Source organism: Prinia subflava, chromosome 2 (genome assembly GCF_021018805.1).
Source record: "Prinia subflava isolate CZ2003 ecotype Zambia chromosome 2, Cam_Psub_1.2, whole genome shotgun sequence".
NCBI classification, from domain to species: domain Eukaryota; kingdom Metazoa; phylum Chordata; class Aves; order Passeriformes; family Cisticolidae; genus Prinia; species Prinia subflava.
This window is the reverse complement of record NC_086248.1, coordinates 61,561,591-61,583,795: the sequence shown is the minus strand read 5'-3', so window position 1 is coordinate 61,583,795 and position 22,205 is coordinate 61,561,591. Positions and strand designations below refer to the sequence as shown.

Sequence of the window (22,205 nt, the reverse complement as noted above, 5' to 3'; positions counted from 1 at the left end):
ATCCTGTGTTGAGTAGGAAAACCTGTGGAGCAATTTGGTTAAAACAGCAGAATGAGTGCCCCAATTAAGTTTGCTGGTGTGATAACACGATTCTAATTGAGGCTTAAGTGTGTTTATTGTAGAGGTTACAGGAGTGCATCAAAGCGTGGAGACTCTTGTACACAAAGTACTGTGTTAACACCTAGAAATAACTTTCAATACATCTTAAACAATGCTTTTTGTTTTGTTCTTTTTTTCCTTAGATCAACGTTCGAGTTGTTACTATGGATGCAGAGCTGGAGTTTGCCATCCAGCCAAACACTACAGGCAAACAGCTGTTTGACCAGGTCAGTGAAGGGCTGGTGTGGGCTCTTGTTTAATTTTGGAGTATGTCTTGCACTATAGTGTTTTCTTAAGACTGGATTCCAAACCTATATTTCTTCTCTCTACCTCATAATCAAATGGCCCTAGTCTGAATTAAGATCTCTAAATTCCACCACAGTAAAAGAAAAAAGCAAAAACCCTTGCAGGTACCTTATGTTCCAGTGAAGCCTGTCTTCCTAGCATGTTGGATGATGAACTGTCACAAGGGATCTAAAATATTTAGACAGCATAGGCATGTAAAAATGTACCTCTTGCTTTGCAGTGCTGCTTAGCTCTTACATAGTTCTTAACTTCTAAGGTTGAAATATTACTCTTGTGCATAAAACTCTTCAGAATCAGGTCTTCAGGTGGCCGATGAGGGCATTGGCATGGCTGCATTCATTCAAATGCTGGGTTCGAGGAACCACTTGCCACAGGTGTTTGAGTTTGTCAAAATACAGGAAAACCAGATGACTTTGTGATCTCTGGGCAGCATTTACAGGCAACATGCCTTGTAAGAAGCCCCTGTGCAGCAGGAGGGAGCAGAGGTTTAGTGCAGCCTGCCTTCAGGGATTCCCAGGGAAGTGGAGGGCTTGAGTGGCCAAGACTCTCCTCCCTTACTGTTATTCTTCCTGTTACTGCTTTAACAATATACAGGTCTGTTTGAAGATGGACCTGCAAAGGTCAGATAAAGACAACTAAAACAAACTGTGCTATTTGTGAAACTTCATTATTATCGACTTAAGTGGTTTGCTCTTATAAAACTGAAGCAGGGCCTAGATTTTAGCAGAAAAAAAATTCCTTACTGCTCTGGAACTCAGAAAAATCCCAGCAAAACAAAGACAAACAAACAAGCAAAGAAAACCCCCTGCATTTTTATGGAACCAGTACCTGCTGTGTGATTGTCCAGAGGAGAGTCACCAAATTGATTAGGGAGAAGGATTACCTCTCCTATGAGGAAAGGCTGAGAATTGGGATTATTCAGCCTGCAGAAGAGAAGGCTTTGGGGTGACCTAACTGCAGCATTCCAGTACCTGAAAGGAACCCTCAAATAGCTGGAGAGAGACCATTTACAAGCTCATGTAGTGACAGGGCAAGGGGAAATGGATTCAAACTAAAAGAAGCAGGTTTAGATTAGATATTTGGAAGAAATTCTTTACTGTGATGATGGTGAGGCACTGGAACAGGTTGCCCAGAGAAGCTGTGGATTCCCCATTCCTGGAAGTGTTCAAGGCCTGCTTGGATGGAACTCTGAGCAATCTGATCTAGTGGAAGGTGTCCCTGTGCATGGCAGGGAGGTGGAATTAGATGTTCTTTAAAGTCCCTTCCAACCCAGGGACCATTTTATGATTCTCTTCATGATGATCACCATGGCATCAGAGTAACTTCTTCCCCTGGCCCTTTCATGTTAATCCAAAACAGAGAAATTGGATTTTATCTCCAACAGTACAACAATCCAAATTACTGAAAGTCAGGTTTTTGAAAGCAATGCTTTAGATTAGACTGTGAGTATGTCCTTATGACAAGCATTCAACAAGTACTTCCCTTCTCCATGTATATTAACTAATGTTTACATCTGTTCAGAGTCAGGGTCGTTTCTCTGGCAGAAGAGAAACTACTTTCTCTGCTTTCAGCTGAGAAGTTCAAATCCGGAGAACACGGAAAAGCCAGGATGTTTCAGATTCAAGATATTTGTATTTAGCTTGCTGTTTGGGTACTTTGGGATTTCTGAAGAATGCTTATTGCAGCATGTTGTGCACGACTAAGATAGACTTACTCCTCACGGAGATTTGCTCCTTATATCCAGTGGCATGGGTTTGGAAATCCTTATCCATATTTCATACCTTGTTGGGGTGTACTTCTGCATATCAAGGGAAGGCTGAGGTAGAATTGTGCAGCACAAAGCCAGAAAAGGTGAAGATCATACATTCTCTCTTCAGTTCTGCTGAGCAAGCCTTTCACTAGGCCCTTATCTGGGGTGGAGTTTACACTCAGATAAAGCTTGTGGAGGCAACAGGTTTTCACAGGTATAGGGAGTGGCCCAACTGGAACTGCAGAACCACTGTGGGGGTTTTGAAGAAGAAAGCTATTTTTAAAAACTACAAGGTGATTTCTTGGCCTGGTTGTCAGCTTGCAGAGCTACTCTGGCAGGACCCTTATGTTTTATAAAGGCTTTGCTAGCATGACTGTATCCTGCATGTAAGATGTATTATAGCTCCTTTTACAGGAGAGGGAATATAGTGGAAACCTGTGAATATTGAGCTCTGCTCCACTCAAGCCAGCCCTGTGCAGGTTTATGCTGCAGTGAGGTCTGAGGCGTCCCAAGAACCAATCCAGTGCACTCCACAGCTGGCTGGAGTATCTCCAGGCAGTCATATGCCCTCCTGACCATGAGTAAAAGAAATTCAAATGGAGGAGAGTGTAACTGGCGTTTGCTGGAAGTGAATGCATAAGTGGATGGAATGGGCAGACTCAAGATTTGCTGCTTCTTGCATTTGAGGAAGCAGAGGAGGTGTCTCTCATCTTGTATACAACGCCTCGTTTCTTACTTCTTCCTTGTTTTACAATGGAGGAAGTTTACAGAGCATTTCCCAGTGCAGGCTAAAACGTTCTTTGTTCTTTGTATCGAAACTCAAACAGTCAAATTATGAAGTTTAGCTTAATACTTTCTCCTTCCTTGCTTTTAGGTTTTGGGAAGAACTTGAGGGGTCATAATTTCTGCAAGCTTTCTAACTGTATTTGTAGGACATATACCTTTTCTCTTGTGAGAGACATTCAGAGATTGATAACTGCTTGATTTATGCAACTTTTTATTTTAACAAAGTTGCAACAGTCCTTTGTGCAACAGGAAGTACAACGCTCAACATACCCCTGGTTTTCTGCCAGACTTCATAAAAATACATCTAGCTATCAGAAAACTTGTCTCTTCCATGATGAAACAAGTTGCTTCGAAGGAGGAGGGAAAAGGAATTTTAGTCAAGTAAAAGCTGAATTATTTTCAGATGCCAGCTCTTCTTTTAAAAGGACGTGGGGTTTGAGGTTTTTTGTTTGATTGGAGTGGTGGGTTTTATTGTCTTTTTGATAAACTCTAGTTAGTCCTAGCTAACATGACATTGTTTCTCTCAATTCTGCTCTCCAGCCAGTGTCTCCACAATACTGTAAATGTGGAGGTGAAACAGATCCTTGGTTGGGGTCTTAGACTTGTTGAAGCACATTTAGCTACACATTCTCAAGTCTGTCACACTTCCCTAACTCACAAAGTGGTTTTAAAAACTTCTTGCCTTCCACTCAGTTGAGCTCCCTGTGGCAATGCCTACATCACTTTTTGAGGGGCTACTCTGCAAATAACATCATGGAAGTGATCCAGCTATGTACGTAGTGGGTCTTTGCAGATTTTGGCTGTGTGTAGAGCACAGTTTTACCAGTTTGCCAGATGAGCTGGCAGCCAAGCACTTGGCTACAAGAACAAGCTATCAAGAGCAGGTGAAGGTCAGGGACTTGTTCACTCTGTTCTCCACTGAGGAAAAGTGACATGTCCAAACAGGACTGTTTTACTAGTAAGTGCACCATCCAGTCAAGGGATAGTGTTCCTGTGTCTTTGAGCTAGTTAGTATTTACAATATATGAAATTAAACTTGTCCTAATGTTTTAAAAATAATAACCTTGACTGAGAATACTTGCCCTTTGTTTTAACTCTCAGAGCCTCACAGCAGCAGTATGAGGCACCTCTCAATTGCTTCCTCTAGAAAGAATAGTCTCTGGTGACTGGCAGACAAGATCACTTGAGCCATTAGTACTGCTAACTAGTTGTAGTTAGTCCTGATACCATTAGAGACCATCCCACCAAAAACTTTGGTGATATAACTCATCTGCTTCACTAAGTACACTTTTAAGATGGGTCAGTAGATAAAAGCAAGCAGAAGCCCCACCTGCTGCCAGTGTATCAGTCTAGCAGTTGGTGTTTGTCTCACCTGCCCTCCCCAAGATCATCTTCTAGAAACTGGGTGGGGCAAGTATCTTAGCCTATGCTGTTATCATCATCTACAGTGGCAGCTTTGTCAACAAGGTGAAATTAAGAGATGCTAAATGAGTAGGTTTAGGCTGTTGCGTGCACCCATCACAGGTGATGTGGGACTCGAAAGGATACCTGGACTTCACATGAAGTTTTACCTGCAATAGCTTTTTCTTTTTTACCTTTCTGTTACAGGTGGTTAAAACCATAGGTTTGCGAGAAGTGTGGTACTTTGGTCTTCAGTATGTGGACAACAAAGGATTCCAGACTTGGCTGAAGCTTGATAAAAAGGTAACAGACTTTGGGCTAATTGCTGGCCAAAGGTTAAATTGCATGATTCCTGATGTGTTATTGGCTGCAACTTTATACACCATGTGCCTGCTGTTGATCGTGCCCTAATTTTCATAATTCCAGGATTGTTTTTAGAGATAACATTGTGATCTCCATGGGTGAAGATGGCAGAAGGTGGCATGGCAGAAGTCTGCCCTTTCACTCTCTGAGTTGCAGGAAGCATTTGCCAGATGTGCAGCAGCACCTTGTACCTATGCTTTGTTGGGAGGAAGCAGCTGTGCTTTCTGTGGCTGGAGAGCACCTGGGCTGACGATGGGCAGAGGCCCTGCCTGTGCAGGATCAGTTGTGTGCTAATTGGAAAAGAGGCACTTCCAGGCGGGGCAGCCAAGTGCTGACGCCTCTGGTGTGCTCGTGTTTGTGTATTCCCAGCTCTTAGGAGGGCAGGAACTGCTTTTCTTGATGGGGTAGTCGGTGACACTCCTGTTTAATGTCAGGGGGCTGTTCTCTGTCAAACACACACAGTACTGGGTGGGTTTGCAGCCTGATGCAGCACAGTAAATCATTCTCCAGTGACCAGTGTTTGCTGTACAAACAGGATTTAACTGGATTAGTCAGAAAACATAATGCATCTCCCCCATGTTCTCTCCTACTAGTAAGCAGCCAGAATTAAGGGATTCCACTAAGGAGTTGCCAGTCACTCGCCTCTTATGACAAATGCCTCAAATTCTTTTTTCTGTGTAAAAGCAATACATCCTACTGTTTGCAAAAAAACACCTGCTCAGTTCTGGTGTCACCTCTGTCCTCAGGTTTCTGCTCAAGAAATCAGAAAGGAGAATCCCCTCCAGTTCAGATTCCGTGCCAAGTTCTTCCCAGAGGATGTGTCTGAAGAGCTGATTCAGGACATCACGCAGAAGCTGTTCTTCCTGCAGGTGAAGGAAGGGATCCTCAGTGATGAGATCTACTGTCCTCCTGAAACAGCAGTACTTCTTGGCTCCTATGCTGTGCAGGCCAAATTTGGAGATTACAATAAAGAGGTGCACAAGCCTGGATACCTCAATTCAGAGCGTCTGATCCCTCAAAGGTGAAGGAATTGACTGATGCGGTCTCTCTTTTTTTTTTTTTTTTTTTTATTTTTTAATTTGAATACTAGTTAAATGCAAAGAATTTCATTTGAAAGCATGTTTGTTTTTTTAAAAAATCCAATTGTATGTAATTGGGTTTTTCCCTTATTGTATTTCTACTTGTCATATTTGAGTATGTTTTTGCTTCTCCTTGGGTTGGTTAGAGAGGAAATACAGTTTTGTATTCAGCTTTTATTTCTTAAACACTGCTGCCATGCTGGTAGCTGTGGCAGTATGAATGTCTCCTCTTCAAGAAGAAAAGAGCAGCATTAAGTCAAGAATATGTCATTCCTGAAGAAGGTTGGGTTGTGTGTCCTTAATCCTAATGTACAGTCCTAAAAAATGTGTACACAGAGAGCACATCCTGTGGCTACACAGTCCATCCCCACAAAGGGTTAGTGGATGTTATCAGACCAATGGCTTCTGTTTACCCCTCCTGATGACACTGCAGCAATATCTAATTCCAGGGATTGCACCTACTTTTGCTTTGCTTTAATGCCCTGGTGTCTACAGTATGTGTGTGATTTGTTTGCAGTGTTTTGCTCTCACGTGTCTGATCAGTGACCAGAAAGGCTTTGGAGAGGGTTATTGCTCATTCTGAATTGCTCTGCTTCACAGAGAACATCTTTGGGCTGAGTAGGGTTTTCCTTTTAGCTACAGTAAGGCTTCCACCAGGGTGAGAGTAAGACTAAAGCAGAGATCACCATCAGTGGATACTGCAGAAGATCTAATATTGCTGATATCTGTTTCCTTGTGTAGGGTGATGGACCAGCATAAACTCTCCAGAGAGCAATGGGAAGAACGGATCCAGGTGTGGCATGCTGAGCACAGTGGAATGCTCAAGTGAGTGTTCTGTGTTGGTCCTTGGGCTGGTCACCTTGTTGCTTGTTTGATTACCTTAAGTTTGTATTTCTGCAACATATTTTTTTAGTCTGTGGTCTAGACTCTGAGTTGCCTGTGTGAGCCTACTCCTGGTGTGTATTTTTTAGTTCAGTATTGAATCACATGGTAAAGCACAGTAGTATATTTTGTACCAGTGCTGAGAGCGGTGGGGCTTCGTGAAGATCTTAGACCTGTGCACATTGAATTACTGATAGCTTTGAGTGGGAAAAAGAGTAAAGGTGTATGTCAAATCTAAGAGTCATTGAAGCATTTGCATTGACAGATGGGGAAAGCTCAGATCCTATACCTTTCCTACTCACTGTTCCCTGAGACAGGGATGAATGCCGAGAGAGGGGAATGTTGCAGATTTTCTCTCTGGAAATACTAGGGATAGTATCTGGGAATATTCTCTCTGTGTGCTCATAGACGTGATCTCGTAACTTCTAAAGTGAATCCTAAATTGTGAATGTTCAGTTTTAACTTCTGTGTTTGAGGTGAGGTTTAGGAACAGGTATTTTTTTCTTCTGAGGTGTTTGTGCTTTCTAATGTAGAATAGATGTTGTTTTCTCATTAACTGACTTTTTCCTGTCTTAATCAGAGAGAATGCCATGCTGGAATACCTGAAGATTGCCCAAGACCTGGAGATGTATGGAATCAACTACTTTGAAATCAAGAATAAGAAAGGAACTGATCTTTGGTTGGGAGTTGATGCCTTGGGGCTCAACATCTATGAAAAGGATGATAAGTAAGGCTTTTGTTTTTACCTCTGATCTTCCAAAAAGGGCTGGCATGGGACATTTCTTGTTTACAGGAATGCTTGTGTTCCAATTTTGGATCAGTAGGTGAAGCTAGGAAATGGGCTTTCACACCCCCTGTGCTTTCATGTCTCTCTTGACCTGCTAACACGACATGCTGTATAAAGAGATGTGTCAGTTGTATGGTGCCATCTTCATAATCCTGCAGTGGTGCAGCTGAATCCTGAACTGAGGAGTTTATCAGGCTTTTCCTTGAGTCGGGTCACCAGGTTTGCCATCGGTGGCCACAACACAGGAACCTGGCTAGGCTAAGGTATCTGCAGTGTTCAGACACCTGAGGACACTCCTATCCTGAAGTTAATGATGGATGTGTGTGCAGCTGCCCAGTCCTGAAAAAGGCAGATTATGGGGTGGACACAAAAGCCAAGCAGGGTGACACCCCGGACCCAGGGAGAGGCTAACCCATATAGTTACTGTGAACAAGGAATGAAATGAGGGCTTGCTGAGGTATGCACAGTTTTAATCAGCCCTTCTGGTAAACGCAGAGCCATTATTAATTGGATAGTAGGTGGGAAATGATAGACTACGTCTATAAATAAACATAATAAGAAGGTGAGAACAGCTGTGTCTAAGCCTGCTAGTCTCTTCTAATACTCTGCAACTGAAGGATTGAAGGGAGTTAAAATAGATATTTTTTAGATGGAGCAGTGCTGTCTAGACTGCTTTCTTTTCCTCTCCCCGATGTTTCAAATTTTTGTTTCATGTCACTAATCTGTAACAGACTATCATTGAAATACAGGAGGGATTTCACCTGTTCTACATCTTTGCCCCCAAAAAGCTTTGAATGCAATCCAAATATTAATTGGAACTCTGTGGATCTTCTGTTGATAAGGCAAAGAGAAAGGCAGTCTTTTCTGCAATGCTAATATGTGCTGTCACCCAGAAAACAAGGAGTGTCACTTGAAAGAGAAGTAGTTTCGCTCATGTAATACTTCAGTCTTGAATGACTGGTCTTGCTATGTAACCATGGTCACACAAACAGGTTTTTCGAGCTGCAGAAGCAGAGTGTAGCCATTGACTCTAAAGACCTATCAAGAGCGTTTGCAAAACAAATACAGTGCTGGAATAAGCTGCTTGTTTCTGCTGTAACTCTTGCCACTATATAATTAAGTCTTTCCAGCAGATATGGGGACTAGAAAAATAGTAATGTGTATGGCACCTCTGGTTTGTAGGTGCAAAGTTTGGGCACTGAGGGCAAAGGTGAACAAGCAGAGATTTCCTTGTTGAAGTTTAACATGAGGAAAATGAAGCTGTGCTGTAGGTGTGTGAGCCTCTATACTGCAGTGCATGTCAATGTCCTGTTTCTAGGTAAATTCAAGCTTTTTATTTTCCTGCATTAAAGGGAAGAATCTGCAGTAGAACTTACTAATGAGTGAATTATTTTAGTTGTCTGTCATACTGTATTATCTAGGATTTAAGCACTTGTACTAATGTGATGCAGGCTGGAGTAATTAGTTAATCTTAGTCTAATCAAATCATTTTCTTCACAGTTCTTAATGCTGCACACACGCAGTTGCATAATCTTGCAGTTGAGCTAGAGGTTAGGGAGTGGAAAGTTCTAAAGAGGGTGAATTTTATTCTTGATGTCTGAATTTAAATGAAGCAAGGGAGGTTTTTTTTGCTTGGACCCAGCAAAATCTTTTGATGTAGTTGCTTTCCATCTCTTTGACAAGGAGTGAAATTCCTCCCAAAATTGCTCTTTTTTTCTTTAATCAATGTGCTCCATAGAAATCTACAGAATTTGAGTGGTCCACCGTGATGATAAACATTTCTGTAAGTGCTAAACATTAAATACTTGTGTCTTCAAATCATTTGCAAGAATAATTGTGACAGAGACACATACATTGGAGGGGTTAGAAAATAACAAGAAGATTGCTTGTTGGTATTATTTTTTGTATAAGACACAATTTTTAATTGTTAACAGCAATCTCTGGATAATATACCCTCCCTTGGTAAAAGAAGTATAAGAGAAGGATAATGTGATATTAAATATAAAAAGAAAATATTTGGTTGGAGTAATTAAAGGACTTTATTATAGTCAAATGCACAAGTCCTTGCAATGTTAGAACTTGCTGCAGAGCTGATCAGGATGTGTGAAGGTGAAGTATTGGAATGGCTCAGGAACATTTGATCTCATGACAAACTGGATGCTTTTTATATGCAAGAGTCTGGAGAAATTAGGGCAGAAGAAAATCTCAAATATTTAGTGAGTCATATAGAAAAATTTCAAACAAATCAACAGACCTGGACTCCGCAGCAGTGAGGAAGAGCTGGGAGTCTGAATCTTGCCCTTTGCATCATAGCGGAGCTTTTCAATAGTGGGGAGCCATGTGGCACAGCTCATGGCATGACCAGTGAGTAAAGTTCTGCTTGGTGACTCATGGGATGGGCTGAAAGAGCAGTTTGTGTGCAAGGAAAGAACAGGGCCCTTTGTTACTAACCTTGCCTGTAATCTAGGGGAGGAGCTGTCTGAAGGGAGGGTGTCAAGAGGATGGAGCCAGGCACCTTTCAGTGGTGCTGAGTAACGGGGCAAGCAGCAGACACTGATGCACGGGAAGTTCCACCTGAATGTGAGGAAGAACTTCTTTACTTGCAGGTGGCCATGCACAGATTGCCCAGAGAGGCTGTGGAGTCTCCCTGAGTGGAGGAATTCAGCATGCAATCCTGTGCCCTGTGCTCTGGGATGACCCCGCTTTGGCAGGGAGGTTGCACCACATGTGACAAGGGACCACTGTGGTCCCTTCCAACCTGACCCATCCTGTGTAACAAAAGAAAATAAAACTTCTCCTACCAATGCTGCCTGTCCAGCACTTCAGAGTGGAGGCAGCATGGAGGTGCCTGGGCTAGCTGTAACACAGCAGGGTGGGTTTGCCTGTGGGTGCTGTAAGGTGTGGGGAACAGCTCAGTTACTTTGGCTTATCCTCCTGTGATGTGAGAGAGGCCTGTGCAGAGAAGCACTGCACATGAAGTTTGCATGCTGTGGATTTTGGGCCCAGAATTAAAAGAAACAAGCTTAAAAGCAGCTGAACTTGTGGCTTCAGTAGAGACCATCCCTTTTACATAGCCAAAGGTCAGTAGGGTGACTGATGAAAATGAGAAGAGTCTTGATAAGATAGGCTACTGGGCTTCTTTTCCTGCTCCCTGTGGTATTCTGGTTCAATTACTGTCTTCTCTCTGTTGGGAAAGCTTTGTGAAGCATTGCATTCCCCAAAGTCTATGTCTTAGAAGCAATATAGGGGAAAAATGTTTATTGCACCATCTCCTAAAACAAGTTTTTCTTCTTTCCAGACTAACCCCGAAGATAGGGTTCCCCTGGAGCGAAATCAGAAACATCTCTTTCAATGACAAGAAGTTTGTTATAAAGCCTATTGACAAGAAGGCACCAGTAAGTATATCTGGAAGGGACTCCTGGATACTGCTGATGAACAACAGATACTGTTTCATCTCAAAATAAACATGCCTTGGGAGTGGAGAAGGATGCAGATATTCTAGATGCAAAATAAGCATTTGTATTTAGAGCTGCTGTTTTTTCAGTGCAGCATAAGTGAAGGGCTGATAGTGATAGCTACTGTGGCAAAAGATAAGGATTTTACTGCTGCAGAATCCCTTTTTTGTTGCAAACTAGGTAATTTCATGCTCAAATTTGAGATTCTTTGCTAATTCTGTGAGCCTTCTCTGCATATCTTTCAGTGCATGGAAGCTGATGGGTAAAATTTATTTTTGTTTTTTCATTTAAAAAGCCTCAAAATTTAAAAAGTGTTTGTTAAAAAATTACAGAAGTAGTTCAAATGCTGCTGCAAAACCATATGGATACACATGGCTTCCCATCCATAACTGCTCACTTCCACACTACTGACAGAGTAAAATGTGGTGTTAATGGACATTCTTGAATGTCAAGGTAAATCTCAGGGATATGACTTCAGTGAAAAACTGAGATGTAGCTGCCTGTGAATGTTACTTTTCAATACTTAAAAGTATGTTTTCAGAGTTGTTTTAGTGAGGAATTAGAAACTTACTTTGACCTGTTGAGAATGTAAGGTGGAATAACTGGTATAGGTGGATGTCATTCTGTCGATCTTGTGAAATTATTGGAGTAATTGAGAAAGACCTCCTCTGCTCTTCCCCCACCCCACTACTTGGCCTTGGTGGGTAACTACAGCCCAGAGAAATAATAAGCAGCCTGGCTTTGGCAAAGGATGATGGCTTATAAATATCTCTAACAGAAAAATATCCTCCCAGTAATTTAAAGCATACTAATGCACTGTGTGCTGCAGGGATTTCTTCCTTCCCCCAGATAAGACCCTGGGGGAGAGGAGCTGTTTTCTGTGGTGCTGCTAGTGAAAACTGACAAAACTCCCCAGAGACAGAAAGCTGGTCTGTCAGGCATGCTCTTCTCAGTAGAAGAGCCTCTTGCATGTGCTGTGCATAATTACAAAACACAGATCACAGTTTGCCACCCACTCTCCAAAGAGTAAATCTGAGTTTGAAATGGAAGGCTTGCAAAAGGCTGGTACAGAAAGGTGTTAGCATTGAAAACCTCAGTTAGGTTTCCTCCTTCTCTGTCAATTGTTATTTTCCCTCTGGCTGGTGATATGTTTAAAGCTGTGCCTAAAAGAAGAATTTACCTGGGTGCTAATTTTGAGTATTCAGGAAGTTGTGTCTGGGTCTTTTTGTATGCTTATGTCTCCTTTTAAAAAGGCAGGCATTATAACTACAGCAAAATACTCAGTCCACCCAAGTTGTGGGTTGGAAGCTCTCTTTTAATTTGGAGGATTCTACATGCCTGTGTTTAAACTGGCAGTAATGTAAAGGGTAGAGCCCTGTGACACCTTGCCCAGGATAAGCTTTTTAATTTTTTTGGCTTTGCCTGCCCATATACTCCAAGATCTTCAGCACTTTATCTTTAAAATATGGAGGTGCAATTCTCCCAGTTGTGTGAGATCTGGGGTAGACTGGGGATGAGGAAAGAAAGGGATTCTTTTATATTTGTATTTGAATGTTGTGTACCTTGATTATGGCCTTAAATGACAAATGCAAGCACTGTCCATACCCTCAGTAGCACTGTCAGTATCCTCCATACTTCCATGTAAGTGAGCTTTGCCTTAGCACAGGACTTGTTCATCAAAATGTGCACAAACTGTTTGTTTTTACAATTACTTGTCAGAAGCAGGAGGTTGGATGAGCAGCTTACTGTCACAATTATCAGGATCAGACCTGTGCACCTTGGAATGGCTCCAGTAGGATTTAGTGGCAGAGCACAACACACTGCCCTGACTGCCTCTTCTGCAGCCAATGTGTGCATTAGGGAAATGCATTGGAGAACATCAGTCTTTGTCAGCATATTCACCTTAATACCACTTAGGGAGCTTTTAATTGCTTAGTGTGACTTCTAGTTCTCCCAGAGATAGCCACTGTTGTGCTTCTGAGCTCAGACAATTAAAAACATGATCACTGCTTCCATTCCTGGTTCCATCTCTTGCTAACAGTGAGGCAATCCATAGGAGTTTAAATCCGAGGAATGGGCACTGGTTTATGGTGGTAATGTGGCAGCTTGCCCACTGTCCATGGAGTACACAGAAAAAGCACAAGGATGTTTATCCATTGTGTAAGTTTAGACTGTGTTGTAAGTGTGTGTGCTTGTGGACTGAGAAATATCATCAGGGAGGTGATGAACTTGGGCCCTCTGTATCCCTTCCTTAGCTAGTTTTCTTCTAGAAGAGCCAGTCTGGTTTATAGTTTCTGTAGAAGTCAGATTATAGGACAGATAAGAAATTTGGGAATGTCCTTTTTACTGAACCAGAAATTTTAGAATATCTCATGGTTTTGTTACTGCCTGCAACCTGATATTCCAAATAACCCATGTGGTTAGTGGTTAAAAAATTGATTTTCATTTGACACTCTTTTAAGAGCCTAGGTCAACTTAACTAGGAGATGCCATGGAACGGAAAAGAATTATATTGAAAGGCATTTTTCTCTGAAAATACACGTGGGGCCTTGAATGTTGATTCAGATAGATCAAGAAGTTCTACAAAGTTACATTTGTAGTTTGTGCTTTATCTTTCAGTCACAAAACTGCAAACTGAAAAACTACTCAATGCCAAAGGTCTGGGTGTTGCCCAGATATTTATCTGCCAACCCAGAGCCCTCTGCAACATCTAACAATCTCCATTTAGAAGAGACTTCATTAATCTGGGATTTTCTCTAAAAGATGCTTTTTCTAGAAGAGTAACTTGTCAATTATTATTTATATGTAGACTTTAAATGGAGAATATAAATCAAAATATTTTTGGCTTCAGATGATACTTGCAGTCCCTGCTGCTGTGTTTAAATGGCTTTGCATGTATGTCTGGATTATAATGAAATTAGTGGCACGATGTTCTGTCTGCAGCTAGCTGGGAGAAAGAAGGTTTGGAAAAAGCTGACTGTGGTGTCTCTCTCCTAGGACTTTGTGTTTTATGCCCCTCGTCTGAGAATTAACAAGAGGATCCTGCAGCTCTGCATGGGCAACCACGAGCTGTACATGCGGCGCAGGAAGCCCGACACCATTGAGGTGCAGCAGATGAAGGCCCAGGCCCGGGAGGAGAAGCACCAGAAGCAGCTGGAAAGGTGGGCTTGGGTACAGACAGCTGATGTGGCACGGCAGAAATAAAAGACAAGTGCCAGGGTTCAGCAAGCAGCTGGGCAGGGGTCAGTGGCATGGGCAAGGCTCTGAGCCATCCCAGGCTCAGGAGGAGCCCTTCCCTGGAGCTCTGGAGAATGGGCAGGGCTGGGGTGTCCTGCAGTGGGACCGTGGTGCTCGTCCTGCTTGGCCCTGGTGCCCACAAAGTCAGCTGTGCTGGCTGCAGCCTCCAGAGGGCAAGGACCTGTGCAGGTAAAGGCACAGCAGGCTCTTGTGTGGGGGGTGCACACAGGGAAGGGTTCTCCTGACCCTTGGGTACCTGATTTGTGTGCTGGGCCATGGGATGGTCGGGAGTAAGGGGAGGCCTTCACAGGGAGCACATATGTGCACACTGTAGAGACAGAAGGAACCAGGAGATCTCTTACAGGCAAGGAAAAAGGAATAGCAATTCTACCACTGGCTGCAGGTCGCTTATGATTCAAGAAATCTTGCTGTCTTTCTCCTGGACTTGTGGATTGTTTGTCTCCATTTCCTCAGTGCCTTTGTTTTCACACCTCCTTGACTTTCCATATGGCAGAAGTAACAAAGTTACACCCCCTCTGCCTTGCACTACAAGTCCTGTTTTTCCTCTCTAGCAGTGTCTAGCAGCTATTTGGTATTCTAAATTTCTGTGGCAACCAAAAAAAAATACAAATGCTTTTATGAAATAGGGTATCTAAAACTGAGCAAAAATTCTGAAGAGATGAAGGAATGGCCTATTTCTGTCTTCTGGCTCCTGTTTCGTGGCAGCCACTTTCCCATTGAGCTGCCTGGAGAGATTCCCAGCAAGCTTTCTTGTCTGGCAGTAGCTTGGGTCTGAAAATGAGCTTCCAGCATGAAATGTGTTTCTAACAGGAAACAACTAGAAGATGAAAAGAGGAGGAGAGAGACAATTGAGAGGGAGAAAGAGCAAATGCTGAGGGAGAAGGAGGAGCTGCTGGTGAGGCTACAAGAGTATGAAGTGAAGACCCAGAAAGCAGAGAAAGGTAAAGTACTTGTCCTGGCTGACCAGACCACACATTGTGCTTCATAGAGGGGTTGTATGAGTCCATGCCTTGCCTAAATCTGGTGACACTGGGATCACTTGGCAAGACTTAATAATGTCTGCCTATACAGCCAAATGTACAAATGTGCATCCAAAGTATGAAGGTAGCATAAAATCTAAAGATTTTATTTGGGAACCAAAGGGCAGGAACTCTGTTTCCCCCTGTTGCCAGGAGGATTTAAGTAGCACATTCTCTTCCAGCAGTGAGCAAGAGTTCAGCCCTCAAGTACTTTTTACTAAATCCTAACAGAAAAAGTACTTTAGGAAAAAAAATCTTTCCAGTGAAATGGAAGCTTCTGTTTCAATGAACAGAACACATTGGAAGCAGCAACATCTGGTCCTGCAGCAAACTGTCAATTAAGGGCAGCAGAGCCATGTCAGTGTTACAGACTTGAGTGCAAACACCTTGCAGAAGATTTAATTACTGTGTGCATCTGACTGTTTCTGAATCCAGTTACTTGGTGTATTATGCAAATAATTACTTTGAGGAGCACAGGGAAGGGAGTATCGCAAGCTGGAGTAAAGTTCTGTCGTGACTTCTGCATTTATCTAAGAGACTGAAGTCCCTTAGCTTTGACCGGACTTGTGGACTAACCACACTGATCTGTCTCTTTGCAGAGCTGTCAGATCAGATCCAAAGAGCCATTCAGCTGGAGGAGGAAAGGAAACGGGCCCAGGAGGAGGCAGAACGCCTGGAAGCTGAGCGTTTGGCAGCTCTGCAGGCCAAGGAGGAGCTGGAGAGGCAAACTATGGACCAGATAAAGAGCCAGGAACAGCTGGTAAGACACAGTTTTTTTTGAGAACAAGATACTCAGGCATGTGCTCTTGAGTAAAGCAAAGCCATCATGTCCAGGGAAAAACAATGCAGTGAAGTACTGGACCATCATTGTGGCATCGGTTTCTATTACAAGGAATCTAATTTTTAGTTCTTAGTTTCATATTCAGTCTCTGTTAGAGTTAACAGTATTTTTTATTATGTCTGGGTTTTTGGTTGGGTTGCTGGGGTTTTTTTAAGTCGTTATAATTCCTGTTTTATTATTCAACAGGCTACAGAGCTTGCAGAGTACACAGCCAAGATAGCACTTCTTGAAGAGGCAAGGAAGCGTAAAGAGAGTGAGGTTGAAGAGTGGCAAATCAGAGTGAGTATCTGCTTTACAAATTACTCCAAAGTTCTCTGCTTAAGCAGAGCATGCTGTGGTGCTTAGCCTGGTGTGACTTCTCAAACATGTGGAGGCAAACATCTGCACAGCAGTGAAGAAGACTAAACTTGTGATGAATGTGCAATACCTCTCCAAAAACACCTTTCTTCCAACAGCCCTGCAGTCAAAAGTCAGAATGAAAGCCTGTATAAAACCTAAAAATGTGATCCTTGTCTTGGAGCCTTGGAGACAAAGGTACACATGAATAAATGATGCACATAATCCATGATACAATGTCTGAAAACCTTGCATCAGTCAAGAGAAGATGCAAGTGCAGCCACACTGCAGGTTTCTGTTTTGAGGATCATGTGCTGTTGTCAGTGGCTTCCTGGTATCTGGATCAGGAGAGTTTAATGAACTGCTGCACTAAAACCAAAGACAAACCAGACAAGGCTCAGAGTGCTGGTGCTCCCAGTGCACTGTAAGACACGTGGGAGGGCAGAACCACTGCAGCAGCAGGGAACGTGACTGCCTCGTGTGTAATTGCACTAAAAATGCCAAATTAGATTCTCAACCTGAGTGTCTTCAGCCTGCAGCTCTTCTAATGGAAAACGGAATGACAATAACCGTAGCTTTCCATAGAACCTTTTCCTGGGCTGTTTTATTGGAAGAATGTTCTTTGTTCAGACCTCCTGCACATTACACTGATTACACATTACAGCAGCTGATGATGATAGCATCCCTAGCAAAAAAAAAAACAAGTTCTCTAAAAACAGAGTACCATCAGCTGCAGATATTTAATTCTCCCTTGTTTTTCATAGTAGACTGAAAAAAAACTAGGAAGTAAGCATTTAAGAGTTCATTAAGCTGATTTAAAACAAGAAATGCATTTAAAATATTTTTCACTCTTTTTCCCAAAGGCCAGGGAAGCACAGGAGGATCTGGTAAAGACCAAGGAGGAGTTACACCTGGTAATGACTGCTCCACCTCCACCTCCACCCCCTGTCTATGAGCCAGTGAATTACCACGTCCACGACAACTTGCAAGACGAGGGCTCTGAGTACTCAGCCTACAGCGCCGAGTTCTCCAGCGAGGGCATCAGGAACGACCGCAACGAGGAGGAGCGCATCACCGAGGCAGAGAAGAACGCGCGAGTGCAGAGCCAGCTGAGGGTAAGGCACTGCCTGCAGGAGGCAGAGGGACAGCAGGTGCTTTAACACTTGGTTAAACACACAAAGCCCGGGCCGTGTGCATGTCACTGCTCTGTCCAGACATTAACAAGGTTCAGGTCTCCCCAGGGAACACAGCTGGCGGGAGCTGGGAGCTTCTCCCATGTAACCTTTGTCTGTTGTTGTCTGTATTGCAGGCGCTGACAGATGAGCTGGCCCAGGCTCGGAAGGAGGACAAGAGGACCCAGAACGATATCATCCACTCGGAGAACATGCGCCAGGGACGCGACAAGTACAAGACGCTGCGGCAGATCCGGCAAGGCAACACCAAGCAGCGAATCGATGAGTTTGAGGCAATGTAAAGATGCTCGTAAGAAGAAGGCAGGACTGTGGGAAAGGCAGATCTTAATGCTGTGTTCTTGTTTTGGGGTTTTTGTTGTATTGTTTTTTTGGTTTGGTTTTTTTTCCCTGAGTAGGGGTCACTGTATTACACTTAACCAATGTTCTCTAAACCCAGAGGTGTTTGAATCTCCCTTTTATTCTGAACCTTCTGTGAAATTTGGTAAAGTTTAAAACTGATCGTACCACAGATTCTGGTAACTTGCTCATGCCTTTGCTTAGTGCCAAAAGGCCTTATGTCACATCTCCCTTCAGGCAAGACAAATTTGAACAGGCCGTGCTTCTATTTAAAGCTGTGTGTCCTGTGCAGGTGCTGGATTCAGCCTGGTGTAAAAGATAAGCATCTGTGGGTGAATTTTGTGCCATATGTCTTTGTATGATTAGCGACAGTGTAAAGTGTAGCAGACAGACTGTGGAACTGGGGGTTTGCAAGCACCTGTATGTATGTGTTGTACATCCATGCACACATGCTTGTAGATCCTGTTATAACCTTGGTCTTGATGCCCATTTCCCCCTCCCCTTCCCCCCCCACCCCTCCCCAAGAACTGACAACACCTCAGAACTACTTTGTGTAGAAATTAGATATCTTCTAGTTGCTGTTCTCAACTGGAGAAATTTTGCAGTGATGGCTCAGAAGTGGCATAGGGACACTGATACCCTCTTCATGTAACAAGTAGCAAATACTCCTGGAATCTAAGACACCACTGTTTTTGCATTCCAGCTTCATTACTGATCATTTATAGTGTAGTATTTATATATATAAAACATGCAATATGTGAATTGCAGTACTAGTTAAAGGGAAATAGTTTTGCTCTGTATATTTTGTTACTTTTCAGATTTAATAAGACTTGCATCTGTAAAAATGCCTAAACAAGACTGTAGTCTGATACAGTGCAGCTGATTATTTACTATAAAGCATTATTTGTAAAGATCATTTTTTTACTTAATGAAAACTGTTATATGTACACATGATCCAATATATACAATTTTACTGCAGCTATTTTTCTAACAAATTTTCTAATTTTTTTAAATGTTTGATTTAAGGTTTCAGACTCCAAAGATGAAGGGACTGCTTGTTTATATCACAGTTGTATTCTCTCTAGTAGAGAGCATTTCTGTGACCATCCTTCCCCCACTCTCCCCTTTTTGCCCCCCTGAAAATCTGTTAGAAAGTAAGATACAATATGTTGCCACCTCTTCCATTTACAATATCTATGCTGCGTTATACTTGAGTTGAATCTTGTGTGGGTTTTTTTTTATTTGCAGCAGCAATCATCTAAATAAAGGATCTGCAAAGTAACAAAGGTGATAGAGTGAAGTGTTTATTCTGTGGGGTGTATTTTGAATAAGTTGTGCTCTTTTAGTTCCTGAGCTTAGCTTATGAGTCCCTGTGTCTTTAAATCTCAAATCCTTAAAAGCCACACTGACCTAGAAAGGAAGAAGGGGGAATAGGCAGTAAGGACTAAAAGTATAACACAGCAGCACTAGGTACAGTTGTTCACAAGAAGTTTCTGCTGACTGTAAAGCTACATCCAAGGCAAGGCAAACTGACACAGGAGTTTGGCTCTAAGCTTGTCCACATGAAGAAATGATAAACGTAGCTAAACTTTTGTCATGTGCTGTACACCCTACGGATCAGAACTGTTAATTCTGTCTTACAGGGACAGCTGATAAGAAAGAACTTGTTACACCCCCCCTACTGCATTGGCTCTAGTCCCACCCTGCTATTGACAGGGAATTTATACATTTAACTTTGAGCACCATGCTATAGCACACATTTGAGAGACATGGCTACAGGCCAAAGCGTTTTAGGATCACATGAAATAAAGTGGCAGTGTAGATAATGCTGAAGCACAGAGGCATTAGCATCACCCATCTGCAGCAAGCATGCTGACAAAGATAAGCTGTTTTTGAATTCTGTGGCAAAAACATCAATGGAAGAGTGAAATGTGAAATAATGTAGCTCTCTTGTTGTAAGAGTTATTTTCTCCCACTTTGTCCTAGTTGTGATTTAAATTAAATAGTAACATTTCTGCTAGGCCTGGAAATTGAAAGCTGCACATTCTCTGCCTCCTCTTGCTTTGTCAGCATAATCCATCTCAAACTGAGGCTGTCACTCCTGGAGAAAAAATATTATCCTTACATGCCAGCTAGAGACACAGGCTAAAAGCCTTAACTTTTGAAGAAATAAAACAGAGTGTGACACATGTTCAAAGACATAATTCTATTACCCAAAAAACTGGAATAGGTGCTGTGGCAGTGTACCCTTCCCAGACCTGAAGTGCAGGTACCACTTCAGTTTAAAACATTGGACATGGAAAAGGAAAAGTTGCTGTGCGATAATCTCTCATGATTTAAAGTTTTCCTTATTTGAATGCAGTACAAGTGTGAAGTCCAGCCACATGTTTGGGTTGCGGAGCACTTCCTGCCATTGGAGCATTCCTTGAGAAGCAAGGTCCATAGAGCCAAAGAATTCCTCTGCAAGAAGGCAAAAAGAAAGATCAGAGTTGCTTTTCACTTGGCCTTACCCAACTTCTGGCCAACCCTTTCACCCACTTCTACAGTAATTCCAGCTGTTCTGTAGCTCCTAAGGCACTCATTGCAATAAATTATATTTATACTTTTGAACTATTATTTAGACCCTGTTAAACTGGGATCACTCTCTGAAGAGTGCAACCTGCAGCAAAGAAAAGGTTTTCAGCTGTATGACTAAAAGCAGAAGAGCAAGTGTGTATACTCATAACAGCAGAATGGCACTAAGCCTTCTACTTCAGTCCATTCCAGGACTTGGATAACTTACAAGCACATAGTCCCTGCTCTAGCAGAAAGGCAAATGCTGGCTAGGATAAGCAAAAAAGTTCATGAGGAAGCCTGCATGACATTGTGTTACCACTAGTGATAATACTCCTGTAAACTGCTTGCTGATATCAAAACAACATTTGAGCCTTTCCTCTCTAATACTGAAACCAATGGCACTTAACTCACTGGGAGACCTTTGGGCAGCCTTCAAGGGACAGCGTTTCCCTGCTCAACTACCAGTGAAACAGGGCCCATTCCGTGAGCAGAGGGTTTCTCAGACATGGCTCAGCCCTTAGAAAGAAGGCTCACTCTGTTAGAGCAGAGCCCAAACTTCGAACTTCCAACAGCCCCTTCGGAGCAAGTGTCACCTCTGTACTTCATTGATTAGCTTGATTTGCAGATATAAAAAAATAAACACAGATATAAGTAAGGTTGGAGTCCATGAGATGATCAGTTCTCCTGCTTCCTTTTGATGAGAAGTTATTTAAAATAAGCCAATTCATAGAAAACAATTAAAGGAATAGGTCTTTCAAAATGTGTAGAGCTCTGTGAGAGTGAGAGCCACACCATTTCTGTGCTTGTCTTTGTATGACTCTGACCCATAAAAATCACCATGCTAACAAATGGCCTTCCTGAAAATTTCCCCTGAAAACTTTGATCTTCTGCACCTGTATCAGTTCTTGCATGGTCAGAGCCCAAGACTGCAAGGAGCTTAGGACTGGGGGCATGGGACTGCATATGTAGGCACATGATAGCAGGTAATAAATAGCACAGTGTAATTATTCTTGCTTGGGATGTAAATTAAATACACTCTTCCCCAAATATTACCTTGAACTTCCTGTGATAAAGAACTTACTTGCACCAAGCTTGGCTCCTCCTAGGAATTGATCATTTGAGCTGAAAGTTGACTTGTGCCAGACAGTCAGGTGTAGACACGATTGCTGTAGCTGAGCTGGCATCACACCATCAAAGACAAACAAGTGTTTCCACTGGGGACAGGCTTCTTTCTTCAGGACAGGAGACTTTTGCTTTACCTCTGCTTGGTCTGGAAGGATAAGACAACTTCCCCCCGCCAAAAAAAAAAGAGTTCAGCAAGGTTACTGATTTCTCAACCAGAAAACAGAACAATTTTGATAACCAACTAGAGCCCTTTGATTTGCCTTAAACAGCAAAAGAGTTCAGCCTTAGTGCAAGGTAAAACATGGCACTCTTGTGTTTATTTTGGGACCTGCACCTTTTCCTGCCAGCCTCTTACTGCAGATGCAAACAGGCTCTTGTAGTCTGCTCTGACTCTGCTCCACAAGCTGCTATTCAATAGTGCCTGAAAGCTGCCTCTCAGGAGATGAAATGCTCACCCATTGCACCAAAGGTGGGTGCCACAGCAGATGAAATGGCTTTATGAGATGTAAGTTTACCCCAGTGCCATCCCTTCCAGTGCCATCTGATGCCTGACAGCAAGGAAGTGAAACAATCCCACATACAAGCTACTCAACACACTGAAGAAAAACTCGGTTCCTTCTCTTTCAAAATGTT

At 42.6% G+C, this 22,205-nt stretch overlaps 2 protein-coding genes across 3 annotated transcripts in view; one reads left to right on the top strand and one right to left on the bottom strand.

Moving 5' to 3' along the window:
• EZR (ezrin) overlaps positions 1-19,177 on the top strand; it is a 36,765-nt gene extending 17,588 nt beyond the window's left edge. The window contains exons 2-13 of one of the 2 annotated variants that reach the window (XM_063390215.1): positions 243-326; positions 4,550-4,645; positions 5,452-5,726; positions 6,526-6,609; positions 7,247-7,393; positions 10,752-10,848; positions 13,906-14,069; positions 14,977-15,107; positions 15,785-15,945; positions 16,213-16,305; positions 17,226-17,477; positions 17,672-19,177. In XM_063390215.1, the coding sequence (XP_063246285.1) occupies positions 243-326; positions 4,550-4,645; positions 5,452-5,726; positions 6,526-6,609; positions 7,247-7,393; positions 10,752-10,848; positions 13,906-14,069; positions 14,977-15,107; positions 15,785-15,945; positions 16,213-16,305; positions 17,226-17,477; positions 17,672-17,836 (1,749 nt within the window). In that variant the 3' untranslated portion in view covers positions 17,837-19,177. Of the gene's footprint in view, positions 1-242; positions 327-4,549; positions 4,646-5,451; positions 5,727-6,525; positions 6,610-7,246; positions 7,394-10,751; positions 10,849-13,905; positions 14,070-14,976; positions 15,108-15,784; positions 15,946-16,212; positions 16,306-17,225; positions 17,478-17,671 lie in introns of those variants that run through there. The other variant, XM_063390216.1, reaches the window with a different exon arrangement.
• Positions 17,905-22,205, bottom strand: part of SYTL3 (synaptotagmin like 3) — a 29,897-nt gene continuing 25,596 nt past the window's right edge. Inside the window, exons 14-15 of the mRNA XM_063390214.1 lie at positions 21,529-21,734; positions 17,905-20,351 (exon numbers count right to left, since the gene is read on the bottom strand). Coding sequence (XP_063246284.1) covers positions 20,221-20,351; positions 21,529-21,734 — 337 coding nt within the window. The 3' untranslated portion in view covers positions 17,905-20,220. The remainder of the gene's footprint in view (positions 20,352-21,528; positions 21,735-22,205) is intronic.